The sequence below is a fragment of the Haliotis rufescens genome, unplaced genomic scaffold (assembly GCF_023055435.1).
Source record: "Haliotis rufescens isolate VD_foot unplaced genomic scaffold, xgHalRufe1.0.p SCAF_92, whole genome shotgun sequence".
Lineage (NCBI taxonomy): Eukaryota > Metazoa > Mollusca > Gastropoda > Lepetellida > Haliotidae > Haliotis > Haliotis rufescens.
The window spans coordinates 286,940-314,203 of NW_025964386.1; the positions used below are offsets into that span (position 1 = coordinate 286,940).

At 39.3% G+C, this 27,264-nt stretch overlaps 1 protein-coding gene across 1 annotated transcript; it reads left to right on the plus strand.

Annotated features, from left to right (window-relative positions):
* The first annotated feature begins 60 nt into the window (after window positions 1–60).
* LOC124135629 (DNA primase large subunit-like) lies at window positions 61–25,312 on the plus strand. The gene is made up of 12 exons (XM_046501046.2): window positions 61–303; window positions 1,236–1,345; window positions 4,454–4,548; window positions 11,290–11,410; window positions 12,981–13,067; window positions 14,628–14,765; window positions 15,782–15,925; window positions 17,217–17,399; window positions 18,589–18,715; window positions 20,262–20,344; window positions 22,006–22,168; window positions 23,257–25,312. Exons 1-12 carry the CDS (start codon window positions 150–152, stop codon window positions 23,418–23,420), a joined length of 1,569 nt encoding a protein of 522 aa, XP_046357002.2. The 5' UTR covers window positions 61–149; the 3' UTR covers window positions 23,421–25,312.
* Window positions 25,313–27,264: the final 1,952 nt, after the last annotated feature.

Consider the following 27,264-nt stretch of genomic DNA (forward strand, 5'->3'; position numbering starts at 1 on the left):
GTAAACATAAATACTATGTTGTTTTCCAATGTTGATCAAAGGAACACGAATAGTTGATAAGAATATATGATATTTCTGTATCGTAAACCGGAAGGGAATCCCCAGTGTAAATAATTTGGCGGGAGTTTCTCCGTGCACGAAAGTTAGCTATGGAAATCATTAAGACTAGACAGCGACGGCCAGGTGGTATTAAGTCAGAAGTTAAGCAAAAATACGCACATCCGATTCAGTTTTACTCACTGCCACCAGAAGAGACGATTTCACTTCAAGAATTTGAAGAATTTGCAGTAGAACGCTTAAAAGGTTGGTGCTGTCACAAAAGGCAGAAATGTGTCATCTGGTTGTCCTTGCCAATGCATGTCAGTTGCATTCTTCTAACGTATTCGAAATACAGGGATTTATCTGGGATTTCAGACTGACTTCCCTTGTCAGGCAAATTCAACATAATAATATATTAAATTTCAACAAAACAAATTTCTCTGATTCTAACATGAAACGTCAGCAAATGTTACTATTCAACATTCTCACCAAACAGTAATTATCATCTGTTGTATATTTTCGTGACTGACTTCATTTATTTCCTCCATGGGGATTCCTGGTTAGAATTTGTCCCCACCATCCGATGCTTGTTGTAAGAGTCGACCAAATGTAATTGGTTTGGGTCAGGCACTGTCTTGGTGGGTGGTGTGTCATAGTACTCAAATGGCATGGCATGTTGTTTACAATATCAATCACTGAATTGTTTGGTTCAGATGCAATTAATGACAGTTCGCTGTCATATAGTTTGAATCATACTGAATCATGCGGTGTGAAACAATAAACTACAATGAACAAACTAAACATTGATTTATTATATAATAACAATAATAATCCAATCATCTGCCGAATCACTTTCCAGATACTCCTACTTTTGTTTTTGAAAATAAATGTATCTAGTATGAACTTATTATACCCCCATTTATGAAGTAAATCGGGGGTATATAGCGTTCCGTCCGGCCCATAACTCTTTAACCATGCACCCTAGCTTCACCAAACTAGCTACACACATTTACCACAATGAGCACTTGTGCCTTTTGCTAGTTTGAAGATTCTGAACTTTTTAATTTTTGCCGTTTCCATGGAAACATTAAGAAACTTAAACTTTTAGGGTGGGTGTTTTGTACGGCCTATATCTTTTTAACTATGATAACACAAAGTTGTCAAACCCTGTTGTAGTGTATTCATTACTGTTTCAGTTCTGAAAGCTGTGGAGACTGCCTCTGTCCGGCATGTTCGAGGCTCAACTGAATATGTTGCATACTTGGAAAAGGAGATAAAGAACACCAAGTTCAAGTCACTACTGAAGGTAAAGATGTCAGAAAACTCCTCTCATGCTTTACCTATTAAAAAACACCTGGGACGAGAGAAAGTGTAACCTTTTGTTGCTTAAAATTGATGGATCCCATTTAGTGTCTCATTAGTCCTAATGATTTCCACCGAATCAGTGTCTGCGCTGGCTTAAATTTTCTTGGGGTCACTTGGACCCATTCATCATAAAATTAGGGGTCCCAAACAAAAATGGAGGGGTCCAATTTATAGCATCATAATATAACATAAACAACAGAATACAGTGGTTGTGAAAAATCAGACATCTTTTCGCAACTGCAAAATATCAACAAACAGGCAAAGTGAGAGAAAGGTTCACATCAGGGCACATCCTGCTCTAATGACCAAGAGGTTTACATTAAGGGACAAACAATTTCTTAAAAGGGACATTTGATATTAATGAATATTTTAACACAAAATTATCCATGTTAATATCTAACTTCGTAAATGAAAAGGCAGTGCACAGGTTATCAGCCATTGGTAAGGGGTCATTGTGACAGACATTTGTGAATGTTTTTACCGAGATCTACCAATGATTTGAAGTTATGGATTCAGTTAAGTTCAATGGCTGTTCTGATGCTACTGTACTGAGTATTGAGTTCATGTTGTAACTGTGACAATGATCAATGAGTCATAAAATATAATTGGCACATCAAACGGTTTTTTAGTAAGAGTATGTTCAGGATCCAGTATTTCCTTGATAAATCTAGTCAACATGTTTCAGGTGCTATAAATGTTTAAACATGTCAGTTACACTAATAACGGTTCTGATGTGTTTTGCAATTCTTAATATAACTCACAAGAGATTGAATTATTATCAGCTTGATAAGTCTGTTGTAGAATAACTAAATATTCAGAGTCCGCTAAATAAAAACAATGCTTACATCATTGTACATTCAAGTGTTCGCATTTATTCTTTATCATATACAGTATCGCGGTGTCGATAAATCTCGTAATCCACACAACCAGTCGACTGTTTACTTATGCAAATCTAAGCACGATATATTTCATCGCATGATCGAATACAGGACTCGTTGCGGTCTGTCACGGCAACTTTTTTATGATAGTTTCTGGGATGTTTTTTAAGTGGAATTACCCCTACCTCCATTCGAAATTGATTAGAAAAAGAACCCATTTGTTCAAACAAAGTCCCTTGACCAAACCTCGGTCGTATGCAAAATACAAAACAGGAAGTGATTCTAATCCACACAGCCTTACTTACTGCGGTAAGATTCACCAATGACAGGTACTTTGTTTACCCAACTCGGTAAAGAAAATCAGTATCGATCAATCGAATGAACAACAAACATTTTGTGAATCACATATTTAATATTTGGAAGCTTGCCCCATTACGATCCATTATAAATTAACTACCGCGATAACATAGCGTACCATCCCACACGGTCGTTGATTTCGCTGGTCACTGTTACCACGTTCTGAAGTATACCCTTGATGTGCCTGGCTATTGTTAGTTTGACACAAGGTCGGGATATTTTCGACCAATCATCAAGCTAAATGAATTACGACTATATCCGACCTGCTTAATACATGTAACATGCGGCACCTGATTGGCTGAAGCAAAGCTACGGACCATACCGAACATTAATACATGCAAAACCGAAAATAGATATAGGTCAAGAAACCGGTTTGGGTATTTGTCATAAAAAGGTAGAGAATAATGAAACTGGTTTGGTTTAGCAAACGGAAGTGTTAATCAACATGCTTTGCTGTCTTGTTTGGCAACAAATACCTTTACGCAAAGACGTACGTCTTTGATTTACGATAACAGTGTCAATTCGATATGAAATTAATAACGCCCCAGTCACTGCGTCCACGAGACCCACACATGATACGCAGGTGTGTTCAAACTCATTTTTGTGCGTCCAAGACGCAAAAACGCGCTCTTCAGCCAACACTGCGGAATACTAAATAATTTAGTATTCCATGGAAATCATTAGGACTAATGAGAGCTCTTTTGTTATGTGTCATTGATGTTGTGTAAAAAAGTGAAACTTGTTGCCAGTATTATGTTGACCATGTTGACCTGAAAAAATTCAAATGAAATCATTCCCTGCTATTCCCTGCTGACAGTGTTGCTTAATTTCACCTTATTTGTGATCATACCATAATTGATATAATTAGTCTTGGTGTTTAACCAGGTCAGATGCAAAAGTGTTCAAGAACGTCTACAGTTATCTGGTCATTTCAACAGAGATATTATTTTGGTAGAAATCTTTGTAAATGCATGAGTTTTGCCGAAGCAGTTAGAAATAAAAGCTTTTCTGACATGAACTGACAGTGGTTTAACTAAACCTGTTTAGAGGCCGATATTCAGCCCCAAGTCAAAAAAACCTCATCAAAATCAGATCTTAGTTCTGCCTACCGCTAAACAAAGATCTGAGGATATCCCAATTATTGACCGACCAATGAAATTAGAAAAACAAGAAGTCAACATTAGCCAGTTAGAAAGCAGCTTACTTGAGCTTTACAGCACTAGCAAACATAAAACTGAACATTAGAAATTTGTCATTGTCTTATCGTGCTAACAGATGGCCGAGATTGTACTACCCTCGGGCTATGGAAAGTCTCTTCCATTTATCCCATTGAAGCAAGAGATAGAATAGACAATGATTTTGACGGAGTCAGTTGTACAGCCAGCAGCTGTCGTTAGGAATACACTATCTTACCTATACCTCCATGTTTAAGAAAATATGATTTAAAAAAAATCCCAGTTTTAAACAAAAAATGATTTTTTTTCCAATTTGTCAGCCATGTGCACTTAGTTTGGAATCCCAGATAAATCCCTGACAAATCCCTGACCGACATCTTTTTGTGTAGCATTTGCATGTTCCACGAGGTTCCCACACTGTCATTGTCAAGAAGCGGTGGGGTAGCCTAGTGGTTAAAGCGTTCGTTCGTCACGCCGCAGGCCCGGATTCGATTCCCCACATGGGTACAATGTGTGAAGCCCATTTCTGGTGTCCCCCCACCATGATATTGCAGGAATATTGCTAAAAGCGGCATAAAGCCATACTCACTCACTCACTGACTCACTCATTGTTGTCAATGATGTGCTACTTTCCAACAGGTATCTTATGGCGGTGAGGTGAAAGAGGACGAGACGGATGCTCGTAGGCTGGACCACATCTCTCACTTCATCCTGAGGCTGGCATATTGTAGATCGTAAGTTTAACTTTGCATCCACTGCATCCACACGAAAGATGAAATTTAAAGTTTTTAAGCAGCGTTAAACCCAACTCACTCACTCACTCTTTAATATTTATTGTTGTACAGATATTCTTGATCAGAATGTCAAGAGGCATGGGGATAAACAAATAATATGTTGATTTGGGGACAGATTTGTAAAACAAGTCTTTATCAAAGTTTATACTGTGTAAAATACTATTTACCATATATACTTGAGTATAGTGCGCACCTAAGTATAAATCGCACCCCTCTCTAGCGGATTCAGTATTTTGGAAAAAAAAAAGTTCTAATATGCGCCGAAAAAAAATACCCCATACCCCTTCAGCGAATTCTGGTAAATGAATGGGTGGTGAGAAACTTGGTCAGTACAAATTTAAATTTTTTGATAAGAAATCACCAGACATGTTGATTTACTGTTTAAATTGTATTTTTTGTTCTGCTAGGCATTGTTTTACATCCAGGGATTAAGATTACCTTGTGTATTTTCCCGTATACTAAGCTGGAAACAGCAGTCAGCTGTACACACATTTTCTTGGAATCTACCGGTGATTCGGTCAAGACACACCCAATGATATAACTTTACAGGATTTTAATGCAAGGATCTGCAAAAATTGTATCTGAAACAAATTTTTTATCAGGAATAATATATTCCAATATCTTGTTATTTTAGTTGCAGCTTTTACTAAATATATTTAAGATAATAATAACCCTAAGCGTAGCAGCTGATCGCTCTTCCCGTTATTATTTTTCACATGGAACCAGTTTGACCAGTCACCGCCGAGGCTCCCGGGCACATGATCACGAGAACTACGTGTTGACATAGAATCGTCAAACTATAACAAATATGACTTTAAACGAGATTAGTATGGCATTTATGATATACGAGATGTATCACATTCTCTGTCAATTTAAGTTTGTTTCAAGGCGTCAATAGCGGTAATCTGACCGTGGTTGCAGTTAATAATGGTGAGTTGTGCGATCTTCAGATCGCTTCACACACGACTTTGCCAAAATTAATTAAAACAATATTGAAAGGAATTTATAAAATAAGTTTCAAACATAAGTCCAGATATACAAAAAAAACACTTTTTATAGCCAGACAGTGTAATTACATGATTAATTTGCGTACTTCAGTAAGGATTTGTTGACATGGTATTTCCGGTGTTACGTGCTCATGGTAAAGTCTTGTTGGGGGAAAATAACCCATCAAAACTCATTATGGCGTGCAAAATGAGCACCCCCTTCTACACAGCTGTGTTTTCTGGAAAAAAAGTGTGCACTATACTCCAGAAAATATGGTATTAGATTATCCTGTCTCAAACTGCGTTTCTTCTTTCGATCCTTATTTGGATCTTTGTGCTTCCAGCTTCTAAAAACATTGTAATTCCCTTTTCGTGTGACCTTTCATGACTTGGCCACCTGACTACCCCTGCCACATCATTCTGATCGCCACCCCGTGGAGTCATGTATTGAGTTCCAGTGAATACATAGTTTTCACGACCGTACGTCCGTACGTCCCACTTGTTTGTTGCCGCGATATCTCAAGAACTGAACGCTGGATTGTCTTCATATTTGGAACTATGGTGTATATACAGACTCTACAGACACCAGTCGGTTTGGTGACCTTGACCCCATTTTCAAGGTCACAGCAGGCAAATCTGCTTTTGGAGTTGGAAAATGGTGTTGCCGCGATATCTCAAGAACTAATCGCTGGATTGTCTTCATATTTGGAACTATGGTGTATATACAGACACCAGTTGGTTTTGGTGACCTTGACCCCATTTTCAAGGTCACAGCAGGCAAATCTGCTTTTGGAGTTGGAAAACTGTGTTGCCGCGATATCTCAAGAACTAAACACTGGATTGTCTTCATATTTGGAACTATGGTGTATATACAGACTCCGCAGACACCAGTCGGTTTTGGTGACCTTGACCCCATTTTCAAGGTCACAGCAGGCAAATCTGCTTTTGGAGTTGGAAAACGGTGTTGCCGCGATATCTCAAGAACTAAACACTGGATTGTTTTCATATTTGGAACTATGGTGTATATACAGACACCGCAGACACCAGTCGGTTTTGGTGACCTTGACCCCATTTTCAAGGTCACAGCAGGCAAATCTGCTTTTGGAGTTAGAAAACGGTGTTGCCGCGATATCTCAAGAGCTAATCGCTGGATTGTCTTCATATTTGATACTATGGTGTATATACAGACACCGCAGACACCAGTCGGTTTTGGTGACCTTAACCCCATTTTCAAGGTCACAGCAGGCAAATCTGCTTTTGGAGTTGGAAAACGGTGTTGCCGCAATATCTCAAGAACTAATCGTTGGATTGTCTTAATATTTGGTACTATGGTATATATACAGGCGGGGGACATTTCGTCACTTTCTGACAAATACTTGTTGTTTTTGTTTTTGCTTCTCTGTATTTTGCATGAGCTACCTCCTCATCCGTAATAACATCAACGATACTAATTGAAGAAGATGATGTGAATGGAACATGATAAACACCTGGCCTGTAAAAATCGCAGACGTACTTACTCCACTTGGGATCCTCATGATCAGTGCTGTGATTGTCGCGACCTTTGCCCAGTGTTCTCACCTCTCGGAGGAAGCTTTCCATTGATATTTACGCAAATGCCACAAGCGGAATGTTGAATGTTGGTCTAAATCTATGGATGTGGAACGCAGGCCATTCACTGCCAAGAAGCCCAAACATGTCACCAAGCCAGCTGTCCATTCCACTGTAACAGTCATGAAACCACCTCCTGCGTCTTCCATGCCATCCTTGTCGGTTGAAGACGATGGTGTTTCCTCACTGATGTTGTTCTCACCAAAAGGAACCAATCACAGACCACAATCTCTATCCAGACGCCTCATGTTGTATTGACCTCATCTTCCCAAGGCAAGAGAGTTAACTGACTTTAACAGTCCAGTTTCCACCCTTGCCGAACTAGGCTGGAATTCCTGGCCTCGATCGTAGCGCCACCAGAGGTTATTACATGTTATGTTCCATCTAAGCCTCTCCTATGGACCAATCAGATTCCACCTCTCGTATCACTTGCCTTTGCTTCACACAAAATGGTGGCGCCCGGTCAGGACGATCTGATCGATTATCAAGCTCCATATTGTAATAAAACGGGTCTTACATCGCGAAATGCATCAAATTACGTGAGCACCTTGATTATAGACATGGAAAGATTTGGAAAATATCTGTTGACAACGAGTTGGCGCTGCACATGCTTTGCAAATCTTGCAATCGACTGAAATCTGTCCGACAGTTTACGAATCGGATTTCGATTTCGGTACACGATTTTGATTGGACTATACATAGACTCGTTAGTCCAGCCAAAATGTAACTCCATAATACCAGTCTAGTTCGGCAAGGGTGGAAACTGAACGTTTATAGTCAGTTAACGCTCTTGCCTCGGGAAGATGTCCGCTGTCGACAGCCAGTAGGATCGCCATCGCTTCGACCTATATCCCTCTCCTAGCCGTTTAGTAGATCAACATTGATACCAATCTTCTAAGGATCTACATCGATACTCATCACCTACGGAACAACATCGTGATTGACGTCGATACCCTCCGCTTATGAATCACCATGTGGAGCGACACTGACACTCTCCTCGGGGTTGACATCAACATCGATATCGGGGCACAGGTTCTAATTATACACAATGTCTGCAATGTCACGGACTTTCTGAGATGGATTTATGACCTGACATCGCAATTGTCAAACGTTAGGCGGATCTGCGTTTCAAGGCTTTGTTGAAGAATTGTATACTATTGTCAGCCAAGAATCCTAAGCGAACAGGCACCCCATTGTTGACGTACCTCCCTCGGTTTTTTTCAAGACCACATCAGTGACTTCACTATCGATGGAGGAAGATGCACAATTGATCACTATTGACAAAAATCTTAACGTCGAACCACTTGCGGAGTAGAACTTTGAGTTGATCACCCTAAAAACCTTTTTTCTCCTGACCCTTAGAACTGCTGCTAGAGTGACTGAGATCCACACTTGTGATGTTAACAGGGTCCAGTTTGAGAGCAATTTCATTAAAAACAGATCTAAGTTCTCGCTGCTGCTAAACAAAGATCTGAGGACATCCCATTACGGGTCATGTCAGAACAACCTCGATCTTTACGGAATTCCTTTCAACCTGGCTACTTCCATTTCAGACTACGCTTGAAAAATATGTTGACACAGTTCTAGATTAAAATTTTGAAAACTGAACAAACGAACATTCTGGAATGTCTAATATATAGTTGAGATTGTATGGCAGTGCTTCCCACGTATTGTGCAACAATTCCTCCATTCAAAGTTAATCCCACAGAAGTGAGAGACGATAATTTTGACGGAATCTGTCTTGGGGTCCGTAACTTCGGAATACCCCGTGTTAACGTTTTCGAGGTTGCATGATTAGAAAAACATTCCGAGTGTCACTTTCATGATCTGGTAAGGGACACTTCTTTGATTGGTGGGATGAAAGGTCGTTCTGACGTGACCCGTAATGGGATGTCCTCAGATCTGTGTTTAGCGATAGCGAGAACTAAGATATGATTTTAATGAGATTGGTTTGAGAGAATACACAAAAGGAGAAGGTCTTTCTGGGACTTCCCACGGGATTACAGTGCCTGACCCATTTATTATGCCCCCGACAAAATGTCTGGGGTATATAGTTATACCAAGATTCCGTCCATCTGTCCGTCTGTCCGTCCGAAAACTTTGTCCATGCGATTTCTCTTAAACTATTCAGTGGATTCATCTCAAACTTAGTACATATAATCTATTTTACATATATTAATTTTCCATTTTTTTATGAATTTTTCAAACCCTAATGTCCATCTGAAGACTTTGTCCGCGCGGTTTCTCTTAAACTATTCAGTGGATTCATCTCAAACTTAGTACATATAATCTGTGTCATATGGAGGGGTAACAGTCAAAAGTAAAAGAATGTTTTTATTAATTTTCCATTTTTTTATGAATTTTTCAAACCCTAACCAGGGTTTCCCCTGCTGCAGTATTCTTGCGTATATGACTCTCAATTAAGGAAAAATACGTCCAGAAATTAATGACTGCGTCATGACTGACGCAATTTCAAAATATCTGTGTTGTTGTTTACCAGCTTTGGAATGAAATATTACAACTACTCACCTGAACTTAATTTATAAACATTTTCTGAAGACAATATATGCAAACATCTTAAAATTTATGTCTAGTTTGTAATTAATCGTCGTTTCAAAATATATTTATGCATCAAAGTGAACATAACTCTCACACTCCATGTGGCTTCGATGACAGCACGTGATGTAAACAAAGGAAAATTTCGCAAATGGACATGTTTTTTCACGTTTCGGCATATTTTCTCATTATAAGTTAACCATGACATATGTTTATCTAGATGTGTTGACTCGTAAAAAATGAAACAGAAGAAAATATTATCATTGTTGCGGTGAATAATGTGATTTGGCACGGTTACAGTATGTGGTTAAGCAGAACCTATTGAACGGGGTAAACAGAAGTTGTAAGTATCGGAGGGACACATGTTTTTGCCGAAAGTTAGGTAAACATTATTGAATGAAATTTTAAATAAAATTTATAAAATAGATGACAAACATAAGGTCAGATATACAGAGAACACATTTTTATTACCAGATAGTGTAACCACAGGATTAACTTGCGTAATTCAATTCGGATTTGTTATGCTATTTCTGATGACGGATCATGACAGCCTGAAATAAGACTTAAGAAAAGTCTGTGCGTATTATACACGAGAGTTATTTCTTTCAGGATTTAATAGCCCATAATTAGGGGTGTGTATTATACACGAGCGAATAAATATGGCATATACGAAATGTAAAGCTTTGGGCGTGTTTGTTGTTGCTAATAAACTGTATTCAACCAGAAAATATTAGAGTGTTCACAAGTCTTCAGTTCAACTTCACTGTTGATAGATAATACAAGATAACTAGATAAAAGATGTAAATGAGCTAGTGGTATTAGATTATAATCTGACATGAAATGTATTTTAATATCCATCCATGATTAAAAATTATGTCTCACAGTTGAGACTGATGTTATTTATTCCTCCTGTATTAGTGTCACTGTAAATTGTTTCATGAGCTGTGAAGTAATTAAAGATTGTGAAAAGATAAAACCAACAAACTTTGTTTTTCATTCATATGTCCTTTATTTCTCTGTAGTACAATCAGCTGAGAACATTAATTAGCACTTGTTAACTTAAACTAAAGACATATAATATTTAAAAGATACTTAACTTTAAGTGTAACATTAACAGTGAACACTTTAAATTTCATTAATCATACAATAAAACATTTGACTCTCAAAAAATATTTTTGAGTCCCAAAAATTCATAGGCTGAGTCAAGGTGACTCTCAGATATTGGAGTCTAGGGGGAACCCTGCCTAACCCTATCCTAGCTATTTAATTTGTAACTACTGACACACTAGGCAGGTCGGGGGTGTTAGTGAGCCATGCTCACTCTTGCACTTGTTTGAGTGGTGACCATGGTGATGCTGGGATGTGTTCGGGTGAAATGTTTTTAGTTCAAGCATGTTTCCACATAAGGATCGAAAGAAGAAGGAAGAAATGCATAGTGTGAGATACGATAAGTATATATGCAATTTAATGTAAAATGTACAATTTTATCTGTTCATCTGACAGTCTATTGTTTGGTTTCATTTTGTTTCAGAGAGGATTTAAGACGATGGTTTCTGCAACAGGAGCTAGACCTTTTCCGTTTCCGATTCCAGAGAGAGACAAAAGACTCTCGTCTTTCTTTCCTGAAAATCAACAATCTTGGTTACAAACCAGTAAGTATTCAACCAGATTTATAAAAACCCAAAGTACACGTGTTACAGTGTCCTTCCTTGTCTCAAGAGCTGACTGAAGATCGAGAGGTTACAATGTGTGATTGTGTAGCATCGTATCCCAATGGCATGGATCCTTCCTCTTACTGTCAACAAGTGGTTCGCCTGGCCCAGACTTAATTATTTACAAAGGTGTAATCAGAGCTACAGATAAGCTGTGTATTCGCGTAAAATACACCCCAACCCCCCCACCCCCCCACCCCCAAATTATTCAAAACCCAATTGCTTACAATTAACTTGCGTACAGAAACGTGTGTATTAAATAGAAAACAATTGTTTGAAAACAGCACCAGTAAATACCCAACGAAGCTTTTGCAGCATGCGTACAACAGAGCTAATTTCAGAAACACAATTACAAGCCAAGTTACTTTCTAAGTCAAGCCTATAGTTAGAACCATTAGATACATCTAAAACATTATTTCATTTTTTTAAAATCTCCAAGTGCTTACTCATTTTGGGAAAAACTCAATAGACTGAGTGAAAACATATTGGTTACCTAATGACAAATGTAATAACCCAAGTAAAAGAGAAACCATCGAGTAAAAACTCATTTGCTCAAAAATTTATCTGGAGCTGATTATGCTTGTCGTAAGAGGTGATTAATGGGATTGGGTGGTCAAGGTTGCTGACTTTGTTGATGCATGTCATCATATCCCAATTGTGTGGATCGATGCTCATAATGTCAGTCACTGGACACTGTCCCGACACGATTATTTGCAACCAACCGTCATATAGCTGGAATATAGCTCGGCATTAAGGGGCTATAAAACAAGGACAGGTCGGCTCGGAGTCAGTAAACTGTGTCTGAGTGGGGTATTAATGTTAAACTGCGGCATGGTATCTCAGTGGGCTAGCACTGTAAATCGGCATCAGTCCGGACTAGTACAAGCAGCCACACAAAGACACACATGTACATGCAAATCGCTATATAAGTGCAATAATCTTGGACGCGACGTTAAACCCAATTTCACCTCACCTCACCTCACCTCACCTCACCTCACCTCACCTCACCTCACCTAACTGATCAGTATTTACTGACCAATGTAGGCACCACATACATGAACTCTACTGCCGTGAATAATGCACAAAATAGTTACCTCACACTTATTGTGTCATAGGTATATATCATTGTTGTGGTCTTGAAATGAGGATCACATGATTTCATGCTTTGGAACAAGTGCATGATTTAAACACAGAAAATGTCTACCAAAAATCTGTTCCACAAACGGTGCCAAAATCCACCAAAAATTATTACAACCAAAAGAAATGAGGTCTGTCAGTTGGCTTAGAATACAATAGACAACTTTTGTTAAAAATAACCAAATGGACTGCACCGAAAGGTGTAAGTATATTGAAAACTTCAAATCAAAAGATTATCTGCATGAAAATATTTCTTTATTGCCTATATCTGCTGCATGTGCGATGAGGGATTACGATGTTAAGCCTAATTTACTTCTTCAGTATGTTTGAATGTGTTTATTCCTTTATTTAAAAGTAATCTTTCTGTCAACAGATTCCTGATGAAGAAAAGACAGAAGTGTTGCCATACCTCGTGGCTTGTGACACACCTGCACGAGTAGAGGTCAATGAGTACTACAAGGTACATGGTCAGCATGGGATTCATGGCACAGCTTAAACAAGGCTTTCAGCCTTCATCAGAAAGATGAACTTTGGCACATATGGTTCTCTTTATGATGACGTTGTTCAAATCATTAGGATATTTACAGTGTTTTTGTGAAACTATTAGAAAAATTGTATGGTATTAGAATAATTATTCCATGAGACATGTTAGAAGGTTTATGAGTCTGGAGTTGAACTGTGTGTAAAGTAAATGTAACTGTTGTGTGTGGGACAATGTTCGACAGTAGTACTTCATTCTTGGATTTGGTTGGTTGGTTGGTTTGTTTGTTGTTTAACGCCGCACTCAGCAATATTCCAGCTATATGAGGGCGGTCTGTAAATAATCGAGTCTGGACCAGACAATCCAGTGATTAATATCATGAGCATCGATCCCCGCAATTGGGATCGATGACATGCATCAACCAAGTCAGCAAGCCTGACCACCCGATCCCGTTAGTCGCCTTTTACGACAAGCATAGTTGCCTTTTACGGCAAGCGTGGGTTGCTGAAGACCTATTCTACCCTGGATCATTCTTGGAGATTTAGAAACATTGTAGATAGTTACTTGTTCTGTATTTGTTTATACCTTGGCTCTCAGTATTTATGCAGAAAATATTTGAATAGCACTGCTTACACAATCACATTTAAATCAGATCTTAGTTCTCGCTACCGCTTAACAAACCTCTTAGGACATCCCATTACGTCACGTCATCCGACCAATCAAAGTGTCGCTTACCAGATCATGAAAGTGAGAGTCGAAATGTGTTTTCTAGTCATGCAACCTTGAAAACGTTAACACAGTATATTCTGAACAACAGTTACGGCCCGTACGACTGATTCTGTCACAATTATAGTCTATATTTCGCTTCCCTGGGATAAACATTTGAATGGAGGAGGCGTTGCACAGTATGTGGGAAGCCCTGCCATACAATCTCAACCATATATTAGACATTACGGAATGTTCGTTTGTTCAGTTTTCAAAATTTTAATTGAGAACTGTGTCAACTTATTTTTCAAGCGTAAACTGAAATGGAAGTCGCCAGGTTGAAACGAGTGCCATAAAGCTTGAGAGAGCTGCTTTCTAATTGGCTGATGTCGACTTCTTATTAGTTATTTCAGTGCTCGGTCAAAGTTCACGAAAGGTCGTTGACGTGGTTGTTGACGTGACCTGTAATGGGATGTCCTCAGATCTTTGTTTAGCGGTAGTGAGAACTTAGAACTGATTTTAAGGAGATTGACTGCTCACAGGAACTTTATGTGCCTGCTCAGGTTGACATTTTTTACGGCTGATTACATACCTAGGTGAACTATTTCTTTCATGGTGATCAGTACTTATCCATTGAAAAATAAATCTTGTTTTAAAATTAGTCTAGATTTTAAAAATACAGAAGCATTCTCTCCTTGTTTAAATGATGACTCTATTGTTGCTGGCATGTTTGACAAGTTTCTGCCTTCTGAGATGAAAGGACCTGTTTTGAAAATATGCTCTTTCACTCAAACTAAATATATGTTTGTATCAAGGTCCTTTACTCTGTCACAGGTTCATTTCACTGAAGCACTGGATTTGGTCCGAGGAAAGAGAGTATACTTGGAACAAGGCTTTGCGTTTGTTGCCCAGGATGACCTGGCTTCCATTTTGTTGTCTGTGTACAGGACGAGACTGTCACATGCACTGGCTGTAAGTAGAACTGCTTTTCAAGAAAACAGAATTGAGGGACATGCTCCAGTTAACATGGGGCGGTCGGGTAGCCTAGTGGTTGAAGCGTTTGCTCGTCACGCCGAAGACCCAGGTTCGATTCCCGACAAGGGTACAATGTGTGAAGCCCATCATCAACCACTATCTAAAGACTTCCAGACATATTGTACATGTTACATGGTTCCCTTACTGTCTCATCTAAGTAGGGAACACTGTTGTCAAACTGGAAAGGCAGCCCCAATGCCATTGAACTCGCACCCAATTGAAATCCGACGATTACAGACCTTAGAAACTTTTTAGATCTCTTCTGAAAACTCACCTGTTCAAAGCCTGTTGCTACTGACGTGCAAACAATGATGTCCAAGTCCTTGCAAAACTGCAGATCCATCTCTTTATTGTGTCTTACATTACATTGCATTCCTTCTAAGCCATGCCCAGGACAGTTCATTGCACCGAAGCGCTTCTGTGCAGTTATAATCAACTGGAAATAAGCTCTTAATAAATGTATAAGTTTTAAGTTATTCTTCTTTTTATTTTTAAGTTATTATTTTTAAGTTGTTGTTGTTGTTATTATTATTATTCACTGGATTGTGTGGCCCAGACTGAATTATTCACAGGTGATATAGTTTGACTGTTAATGAGTGTGGCTTTTAACGAATAAAGATACAAACAAACTGAACTATTTAATCGTTGTAATGCAAAGTTCGTACACCAGCCAGATGACACAATTGTACGATGGTATTTGTCACACTTTCATATTTGATCTTGTAGCTGTTTTGTACTGACACTAAACCTTGGAATTAGTCTGAGCAACAATATCATGAAATCACCTTGGATATTTTTTCTGCAATTACTTCTGCAGTCATTTATGGATACAAATCACCTGCTGTTATTAACAACGCCACAGGAGCCTCATTCTGGCTAGTTAGAAAAACTTGTGACGACTTCCAGTTGAGACTAATACTCCCAATTAATTCTTTTTGATGATTACGTATCAGGTGACTTGTCGAGCCTTGCCGCATCTGGAGGAGGACGATCGCCTTCTGCCAATGTTGTGTGGTCTGAGCAAGCGCTACCTGGGTCAAGACTATAACAACAAGAAAACCACAGTAGGGCAGATCACTGCTGACATGATCGATTTGGTGAGTGTGTAAATCAGATAGACCCATCCTCCCGAGGCAAGGACATTAACCGACTATAAAAGTGCAGTTTCCACGCTTGCCGAACTAGGCTCTATCGTAGCGGCACCAGTGACTACTGTATTCGACGTAATAAGCGCCCAGAGAGCTCTCAAAATTAGAAATAGGGGGCTCTTATTAGAATATTTTTTTGGGGAAAAAAAACAGAGTTGAAAGATAAGTTTTGTGGTTTAAGCTGACAGCCTGAATTGTAAATGTACGACAGATATATTTTCTCAAAATTAAATGCCCATAATTAAGGGTGCATATATCACACAAGTGCGTATTAAACGCAAATAAATAAGTCTTGTGTACATTGATCAATCGGAAGGGGTGCTAATTGGGATTGTTCACTTGCCAATATCTTAGCGCTGTGGGCGCTTATTATAGCTTGGCGCTTATTACGTCAAATTATTAAGAGTTATTTCCTTTCTATGTCCCTCCTATTGACCAGTCAGATTCCATCTCTCATATCACTTGCATTTGCGTCAAACAAAATGGCGGCAACCTGTCAAGAAGATCTGATCTATAATCAAGATCTATATTGTAATAAAACAATGCCCAGTTGGCATACACATGCTTTTCAAATCTTGCAGTCGACCGAAATCTGCACTTTGAAATCAGTGTTGTTTACGAACCAGATGTCTACTTCATAGCGCGATTTTGATTGGAATATGCATAGACATAGTCTAGCCAAAATGTAACTCCTGTAATCCAGCGTAGTTCAGCAAGGGTGAAAACTTGACTTTTATAGTCAGTTAATGCCCTTGCCTCAAGAAGATGGATAGCCCTTCCAAGCTGATAAACTTTTCATGAAGTCTAGCCCCGCCCCCCCCTGCGAAATATACACCACTCATTCTAGTCATGTATTGAATCCAAGTTCCACAGCATCATCAGTACTGGTGGTGTATATCTACCGTAAGTCATGAAATTAATGCATCACCAAATTAATGATCCATAATATCAAATGGATACTCAAATACTTTGTTTTGTTTCTTGTTTGTTCATGTATTGATGCTTAGGGCCCACAAATACTTATTGCTCCTCTTATCATATATTGTGGAACATTGCTCTTGCTGTCAACCATAGGTTTGCCTGCCCAAGCTTCATATATTTACAATATGGAATTTAACCCTTTGTTTTGCTAACTGTAATGTAAAAGAACAGAGACACACACAAGTTCCTGTGAAATATGCCATTGCTTGAGTTTCATAACAGAAGAGATCCTGATTGATGATGTTTCTTCCTTGTGCAGCTGTCGCGGACATCCTTTCCGCCTTGCATGCAGCAGCTGCACCAAGGCCTGCGCAGCAACCACCACCTGAAGCACGGCGGCAGGATGCAGTATGGACTCTTTCTCAAGGGCATCGGTCTCTCTCTGGACGAGGCTATGAAGTTCTGGCGAACTGAGTTTGTCAAGGGAATGGATCCTGATAAGGTTGGTTTTGTGGGTGGAGTTTAGCTTGGTGATCATTGGTTCAAGCCCTAGTTTATATTCTGATTTTGTTTCTTGGTTTGTCCGCACCATACTGTTGAAACCATGCCGTGCAAAGTGGTGTTAAACCCAACTCTGTCACTGGTTGTTTAGCATTAGGAGTGCAGTGATATGGAAGGCTACAGTATCAGAGCTCCAGATAAGCTTTTGGTGTTGTGGGATTTTACCCATGCATTTTAAAATCATTGGGTATCAGTAATTCTATCTAGGTATTCAAATTTCTGTTACCCACTAGTTTTTACACATGTGGGTATTTAAGTTAAATATTTAAAAACACTATTCATCTAGTCCCTGCAAACTGGTGTTGTGTGGGTTCGAGAGCTTTATAGGACTAAAAAATACCACGATTCTTCCACAAAAAAGTGTTATGTCAAATGATCATGATGTAACTGTCATCGTGGAGTTTGGCAAGGTTGACAGAATGCCCGTTTCTAATTTCAAAATAAGTTGCTGATTTGCTAATTGAATATGCAGGGTTACTTCACAATATTTTGATGATACGCACAAGTTTTATTTTTGTAGCGTATCTGTAACGTTCGTTGCGTATTTGATACGCTTGGATTTTATTTTACTGCATATTTCTGCATTTCTGATGCGTATTTTACGCAGATACGCAGCTTATCTGGAGCTCTGCGGTATGATACATATTTCGATACACTGGATATGTTATGTATCATTATACGTCAGAAAAACAACGCAAAGGTTATGAATGGAACAGATTTGTTTAATTTTAAAGAGGAATAAAGCCACTTACATGACAACCACTTACCTTGATGAAGAAAATTCTGTCATAACCTTAATACATCCTTAAGACGAAGCTGACAAGTCATTTGGTCAAACAAAAAACAAAATAAACTGAACACTACTGTACCATATATAGAGCATTAACTAACCTCCAACTTTCCCTTTGAAATCCAAAACTCAAATTAGATCTGATGATCTGTAAACAAAGTCAATATAATTGAAATAGGTTTGTTTGGCCATGTTGCAGTTTAGCCTCATTCCGAGGCTCCAGTTGGCCTTTTGAAAAACTCTTAGAACAGGATATGAACATATGATGGGGAAAATAACGTAAAATATATGATTCAATGATTCAAGAAATGATTCAATGATTCAACATGTTTATCGTCAGTTTGACAAGCAGTACTCGTACAACATCCGTCACAACTACGGCAAGGAAGGGAAGCGAGCAGACTACACCCCGTACAGCTGTATGAAGATCATCATGTCAAACACACCCGGACAGGGGGACTCGCATGGTGAGACATAAATCTACGGCACGAGATTGCAGGATTCTTGCAATGTCACTGTTCATTCCTGCAAAATTATAGGTGAGGTGAAGTGGGGTTTAACGTCGCGTCCAAGATTATTGCACTTATATATCGACGTGCTTGCACGTGCATGTGTGTGTGTGTGTGGCTGCTTGTACTAGTCCGGACTGATGCCGATTTATAGTGCTAGCACACTGAGATACCATGCCGCAGTTTAACATGAATACCCAACTCAGACACTGAGCCGACCAGTCCTTGTTTTAGCCCCTTAATGCCGAGCGCCAGACAGGGTAACAACAAGTACCATCTTTTAACGTCTTTTTGGTATGACACGGCTGGGGATCGAACCCCGGACCTTCTGCTCTCCGGGCGGACGCTCTACCATTAGACCACGGAGGCGGTCCTGCAAAATTATATAATGGGAGATGATGTGAGCACAGATACGATCTGTCACACAGTAATCATCTTCCATTAAATCAATGAGCCAGTGAGAGAGTTTATCTACCTATAGCACTGTGATAATTAAGTAAGGATAAGATATATGAATGAACAACTTCTTTATTACAATTAGGAGCCACTTTCGGTGTAGGTACTAACACAGTTTTCAAGCAAGTGATGTGAGTATGGTTGACAAGCGTACATATACATGTAGGAGGCAGTGTTTATACAGTCGAGTAGATTGGATGTAGTTACGCTGGAGTGGAGAAGCCTGTCATGTACACAAAAGGGGAAACATCTTTATTGGAGAAGCCAGTTGTATAAACAAAGGGATTATGACTGACCCTTTGAGTTGATGGTCACAGGGGGTATGTAATAGCCTTGATCCCGATTGATTGATTGGTTGGTAGGTTGGTTGGATGGAAGGTAGTTTGGTTGGTTGGTTGGTTGGTTGGCTGGTTGGCTGGTTGGCTGGTTGGTTGGTTGGTTGGTTGTGCATGCTTCTGTAGATGCTCATGTGTTAGTTTATGTCCCTCTCCCTGTTATACATGAAAGACATTCCAAATACCCCCATTAATGATTTGGATGCAAGGTGTGATGTGACCTCTAATGGGATGTCCTCACTCACTCACTCACTCACCCACCCACCCACCCACCCACCCACTCACTCACTCACTCACCCACCCACCCACCCACCCACTCACTCACTCACTCACTCACTCACTCACTCACTCACTCACTCACCCACCCACCCACCCACCCACTCACTCACTCACTCACTCACTCACCCACCCACCCACCCACTCACTCACTCACTCGGCATTCAGAAGATACCGGTATGAAACAAAGACTGGTCTGTTCAAAAGTCAGTTTACTGTGTCTGAGTGGGGTATCCATGTTATGTGGCATGGTATCTCGGTGGGTTAGCACTATAAAACCAACATTAGTCCACACTTGTACAATCAGCCACACACATGTGCATGCTCATCACAATATAAGTACAGTGATCTTGAATGCAGCATCACATCCCATTTTCTCACACCTGACCTACAGCTGTATGCTGAGAGTATTTCTACACTCTCATATCTCACTTCAGGTTGTCCCTTCCGACACTGTGATGGCGACTTGCTCAGACAGAAACTAAGAGCCCAGAATATTTCCAAGGATGCCATTGATGAGGTAATATTGATTTGTGCATGTCAGAAAGATTTAGAGAATAAGCAGTAAACTACAAGGAATTATGGATTATCTATTCCGATTGAATTAATTTTGTAAATGCAGAGTTTGTTGTTTGTTTGTTGTTTAACACCGCACTCAGCAATATTTCAGCTATATGACGGTGGTCTGTAAGTCTGGACCAGACAATCCAGTGATTGACAACATTAGCATCGACCCATGCAATTGGGATCGATGACATGCATCAACCAAGTCGGCGAATCTGACCACCCGATCCCATTAGTCGCCTCTTACGACAAGCATAGTCGCCTTTTACGGCAATCATGGGTTGCTGAAGACCTATTCTACCCCTGATCTTCTCGGGTCTGTAACTCCAGAGCCTGGGTGGTGGGTGACCACAAATTTGTTAAAATGTGATGGCTTCCCCATAAACACCCCCAGATTATGGACCATGCTCCATTGCAAAGATGTTTCAGCTGAAAAGGAAAATATTCATTCTCATCCCTGCATGATTCTTATTTGCGAGTAGGTTATTCTATATATTACCAGTGGGTTTTTTTAATCTGAGAAATGAAGAAAAATGTGTGTTTCTAATCACAAGTGGAGACAAATAGTTGATCTATTGTTGTGAAACAAGGTCACATAAAGCTGTCTGTGACATGTACAATGGATGCAGTCATGTTTAATTTTTCACAATAACGATTTAATGATAAATAATTATAAGTGTGTTTGTCAGGCGCTGTTTTCCATCCACTATGTGGTTGCTCAAAGCGCACTTCTTACGCTGGTCAATGGATCAGTTTGCACGCAACAATCATTCTCAGCTCCATGGGGAGTATACAACCCAAGCTACCTGTGAGGTGTTAGAATGTTAGATGCCATCTCATCCTACCGGGTACCCATTCACTTCTGAGTGAACAGAGGCATCTTGCAAACAACGTCCCTTGCCCAAGGAGACACCACTTCAGTGTGGGGCAGGACTGAAGCTCTAGAAACTCTCAGGAGTCAAGCTGCCGAACACTGTCACCCATCCTGTTACATCGATTAAATGTCGCTGCACGTCAGAAATTGAGGGAAATATGATAAAATGTTCATGTTTTATCCATTTGCTCTTTATATTAAAATATACTATTCCAGTTTTGATAGTTATTTATATCTTTCCATGATGCACAAACATGATTCTAATATGTCAAGTTATATTTAATTGGAATGACATATCTGATTCTCCCAATCAAAAGTTCATAACATTTTTATTAGTTAAATTCTGGGTTTTACCTTGTCTTTCAATAATTAATATTAAGGGTCCTTGCAGGCAATATGAGGGTCCTGTGAAGGAATGAAATGATGTAGTGTACTGTACATTTAGATGATTACTTCGGAGCTTGGAATGAGGCAAATGATCGTGTTGACAGTGGTCATGATTGATGGATGAAACGGCAGATGCCCACAACTGGTTTTGATGTAATGTTGATGCAATGAATATTATTCTGCATCCATCGGGACAAATTTTTATTTTTTTTTCTGCATCCATTCTTTTACATTTGTTTTGTTGTGAAGGCTTTATAATTATCCTTAACGAATGGGGATGCAACACACATAACTGAATATGGAAAATATGCATGTATGGTATCATGTACAATGTTTCTGTATCATTGTCTTTCCAGATATCCAAGTTTGCAAAGGAAGGTCACTATCAGTTAGCATGTGGGCGATACTTCGATGCATCTCACAACATTTCTGGGGACAATGTTGAAACAAGCATCAACCATCCCAACCAGTACTTCGAAGAGAGTCAAAACATACGCAAGGATGGGGGAAAGAAACTAAGTTAGTATTTTCACTATTTTTGAGTACTTGAGCAATATTAATGAAATAGACAAGCCATTACATTATCGAATACTATACAACATCTCCTAGCAGTCAGTCACATTGTTCCTATCTGGGCACTTGGAACCTCAGGGCACTGGTCTCCCAGTCTTTTTTGGAGCTATAAATAGTTTGTCATGGTTGCAGCCCTGAGAAGTGCCAGGATCTGATGTGGTTTGAAACCTGGATTTATCCTGATTGTGGTTCCGGCTTTGTCAGCATGCTAGAGTGTCAAAATCGAAATGCATGACTTGGGCTTTTTCCCACATCAAGAAGACCTTTGATATAACTTTGGTACTGTTCAAAGGTGATTTACACCAACACACGCACTTAAAATGTCCCTATTAGCATGATTAGAATTTAGGTCGTATATATTCATGATTAATCTTTGTACCTATTTTGATGCATCTTCCTGAGGCAAGGGCGTTAACTGACTATAATAAAGTCCAGATTCCACCCTTGCCAAACTAGGCTGGAATTTCCAGGCTTGATCGTAGAGCCACCAGTGGCTAATGCGAGTTATGTCCCTTCTAATACTGCAGTCGACTGAAATCTGTACGTTGAAATCCATGCTGTTTACAAACCGGATGTCTAGTTCGTTACGCGATTTTGATTGCACTTTGCATAGACTCGTTAGTCCAGCCAAAATGTAACTCCATAATTGCAGCCTAGTTCGGCAAGGGTGGAACCTGAACTTTTACAGTCAGTCAACTCCCTTGCCTCGGGAAGATGATTTTGATGAGACTTGTTATAATGCAACCATTTTTGAAAATATATTTATAATTTGTTGCAATGTTTGTACCACTTTTCATAAATATTAGCATATATGCTAAACTTTGTAATTAATATAGTGTTCATGTGAAATCACTTATTTCATTAAATCTTTACAAGAGGAAAGGATTTTTCTTGTGCACTTCTTGCACTGATCATGGTAAAGTACCGGTCATGAACTAATCTGTCCAATCCTGTAATTAAATATTACTTGACATGAGCATCAGGCAATTGTTATTTTTAGCCCCTGCATCAATGTCTTCAATCATCTTTTGCAGACACCCCTAATCCTGGTAGGGTCATTCGGGTCAGCGCATCTCAGAATTCTCAGGCTGTGAAAACTGCAAGTCAGCTGACAGACACACAGAACACTGGTCTGGATGAAATGGAGGATGATTTTCCCATGGAGGAATTAGATTCAATGCTTCAAGAAACTCAATAATCCTGTAATTCTACAAGGTTTCCAGTTAGGAAGCACTGTACATTACATAGAAGTAATTATTTATGGACTAAATTTTGACAAAGCAAGCATTTATCGGGACCGTTCAAAGGCTGATATTTGTCCCCATTCATGTTTAGTTATTCATGTTCTACCTTACCTGGTGCAACACAGTGCTTCTGCTTCCCTACCGTCACAAACAGACTATAACAGCCCACGCCTCGATTCCCCCCGAGGTATCCACCTTGGCCCATGCTCCCTCATATCCTTCTCCATCTGCCTACACGACAGATGTGCTTACAGTGAACTGAGACTCACCTCTGATACTTTTAAGTTGATTCCTGACGGATGTTCAATGTTTTCCCTTGAGTATATCCTTCCGCTGACATATATTCCACTTCTGTGCGGTATATTTTCTCTTTTTCCTGTTTTCCCGAGCAAAAAACAGCGACCAAGTACCTCAGCACTTTTTCATGTCAAGGTCGCCATTTCGTGGGTTGCGTTGAACTCTCTATTACAAATAATAATAAATCTCTCATATATTTTGTGGACGGTCGGGTAGCCTAATGATTAAAACGTTTGCTCGTCTCGCCAAAGATCCGGGTTCGATTCCCGACATGGGTACAATGTGTGAAGCCCATTTCTGGTGTCCCCTGCCGTGATATTGCTTGAATATTGCTAAAAGTGACGTAAAACCAAACTCACTCACTGGCTCTCATTTATTTTCCTTTAAATTAATTTTTTTTCACGTTTCGTATTATATAGGTGGGATATGATTGTTGCCTGGTTTGCACTGTCTACACTGAAGTGGTGTTTGGGTGCATGGTTCCACACGTTTACTTTTTGATCATTTATGGCAGGAAAGGGAAAGGGCTATAGTCTGTTTCAACTGTCTCTCTGTTCCAGTAGGGGGCACGGGTGGCCCAGTCGTCTAAGGCGTCGCGATTCGCTGTGGAGAGTTGCGTCCCTTGGTCGTGCCAGAAACCTATGATTGTGGGTTTGAATGACGGTTCGCCCCGATTATGTTTCTAGGTTTGTCAGCACCATACCCGTGCTCATGGGTTTCACCGAAGTGGTAAACGTCTGAGACCTGCATCACTTCAGGCTTTCCTCCCACATTAAGCTGACATGCCGTGATATAACTGGAATACTGTTGAAAGCGGCTTAAACCCAACTCACTCACTCACTCACTCTGTTCCAGTACTGTCTGTTTGTAAAGGTAGGGAGGGAAGCTAAAGCAGTGTGTAGCGTCAGGTAAGTATAAAAACATTGCATTTGTCACAAAATGCTCATTATTGCATTGAATGAATGTGAAATATGTCTGAATTTATGTAAATAAGAACTAACGAAGCAGCAATAGTTGGGAACACTAGATAAATTCCTGTAATGGTCATAGTGTAAATAGGACTCAGATCGCACGTAATTTTAGAGTGCTTATGTTGTGTGATGCGGATATTGTGTCATCATACCCCATGGCATGGAAAGTGCTCAGGCTATCAACCACTGGTTTGTCTGATCCAGGTGTGATTAGTAACAGAATGCTATCTGTTTGACATGGCTGGAATGTAGTAAACTACGGTTATAACGAACACACTTATAATAAACTGAAGGATATAACGAACTTACTTTTTGGTCCCGACTACTTGCTGTAGTCATGCTGTATATGTACTTATAACGAACTACGGTTATAACGAACTAAAATTAGTAGTCCCTTTGAGTTCGTTATAACCATAGTTTACTGTAACTGTTCTATGAAAACTTTCCTTGATTCTACCAAATTATAAGGAACCACAGCCATGCAACTATTTCTTGTTAAATTCTGCTGTTGTACACTGTATATCTTCTGTCTACAATGTCTCATTGCAATGAAGTAAAGAAAAGTGAAATAAAAAAAATGCTGTCATATTGTCATTCATGTATTCATCTAAACAAAAAACCCAAAGACATATAGTTAATACCATCATTTAATATACTGAGATGGCCTGAGATTAAAGTTACAGACAGAATATTTTTTGGGTTCCATGTTCACATGTTTTTTTTTAAAAACAAATGACATGCCTATGCACGTATTTGCATGAATATGCGCGCCTTTTTTTGCAAAACACCTGGTATCATCACTATTTAATAGTTATTCATAAACACATCTTTACTAAATAGTTTGAATGGACTTTGCTTTCAGAAGAAATTTATTATGATTATAAATATGTTTTTTGCAGCTTTTATTAAAAATATACAAGTCTTTCTTTGAGAAGAGGAACCGAAAATTTTAGGGTTTTTTGTTCACAAAACCTAAGATATCATGTAAAGAATATAGTTAGGGGGTATCCATGGACAAGTGACATATTTCCAGTTTTTGTAAGGAACAGCTTCTTTAACTTCTCAATGAAACTTTTTTTTCAAATTGCAGAGAATTTTAATTTACAAGCATTTATTTACAACAAATAGAGATTGGGGGCTAGTTTTTAAAACCTTCCAGTATTATTATCCCCCGCCGGGCTAGAATGGCCGAAGGGGGATTATGTCGTGGCGCAGTCCGTCCGTCTGTCTGTCTGTCTGTCTGTCCGACCCACAGAGGGTCCTAAGCTTGTGAAATCAACTCCTCCTACAGTTTCCAGAGGGGGCGGTCGGGTAGCCAACTGGTTAAAGCTTTCGCTCGTCACGCCGAAGACCCGGGTTCAATTCCCGACATGGGTACAATGTGTGAAGCCCATTTCTGGTGTCCCCCACCGTGACACCAATATTGCTAAAAGCGGCGTAAAACTAAACTCACTCACTCACTACAGTTTCCAGAGAATATCCCTGACTCTACACACAAGATGTTGACATGTTGATGATACGCATATCGCAGTCCCGTTTCATTTCGACAAATTTTGACAGAGTTACTACCCCTGTTTCACGGAATTTCATTTGCCTAATTGTGAGAGAAGGTAAGTACTAAGCTTGTGAAATCAACTCCTACAGTTAAGATGTGCACATGTTTAATTTGCATAACTGTGAGAGAGGGTACTGTTTTTGTGATGTCAACTCCTACATTTTTCAGGGAATATCAGAGACGCTCTAAACACATGCCGCTCTACACACAACATGTGTTATTTATACACATATCGCAGTTGCTATAGATTTGATTTATTTTAACAGAGTTACTACCCTGGTTTATGATCCTCATTTTGTCAACTGATACAGGTACAACTTTGCCTGGGTAACAACCATTAGAAAACATTGTCATTTAGTCTCTGTTGTGAAAATGTCACAATATCTAACTATAGTTAGTTTCCTTGTATAAGGCTTTTGTGGGGAGAGCTACATCCTTATGGCATTAGCATTCAGACTGGATTACTCCCAACAAAATGTTCTGCACAATTTGGTTCAAATGCAGTGCCATCTACTGTTGTTATTTCATAAAATACAAAGAAAATATATACGCGTTAAAAATGCGGGGGATGTTGTGCTCTCAGAACACTCTTGTTAAAAAGGGTGTGGTGCAAACTGTGACAACAAAGTTCTATTTTCAGAATAATATTTTATCATTTGTTTGTTGCCATGGTTTTAGTGAACATTCTCCTACATAACATCGATCTATCTGTCTGTCTATCTTATCTGTTAACATTCTGTCATACTGACTGTAACCCTGGCAACTGGTGACAGTTTTTTTTGTGAAAATGAAAACATTTCCACCATCCCACTTTCTGACAAAGAAAATAGTAAATCAAACTTCTAAAAGGTACAATTGAATTTTTGAATTTTCATACTTTGAAATATTTATTGAAGTATGTATGGTCTGTTTTGTAAATCAATATATCATCAAAGCAGTGTTAGGGATATTAAAACGAATAAGAAATTATTAATG

Excerpts from the sequence above, each read along its gene's own strand:
- LOC124135629 (XM_046501046.2), top strand. The coding sequence starts at position 150 with ATGGAAATCATTAAGACTAGACAGCGACGGCCAGGTGGTATTAAGTCA. Across the intron at positions 14,766-15,781 it reads GACTGTCACATGCACTGGCT|GTGACTTGTCGAGCCTTGCC; the intron begins GTAAGTAGAACT and ends ATTACGTATCAG. Across the intron at positions 17,400-18,588 it reads AGGGAATGGATCCTGATAAG|TTTGACAAGCAGTACTCGTA; the intron begins GTTGGTTTTGTG and ends GTTTATCGTCAG.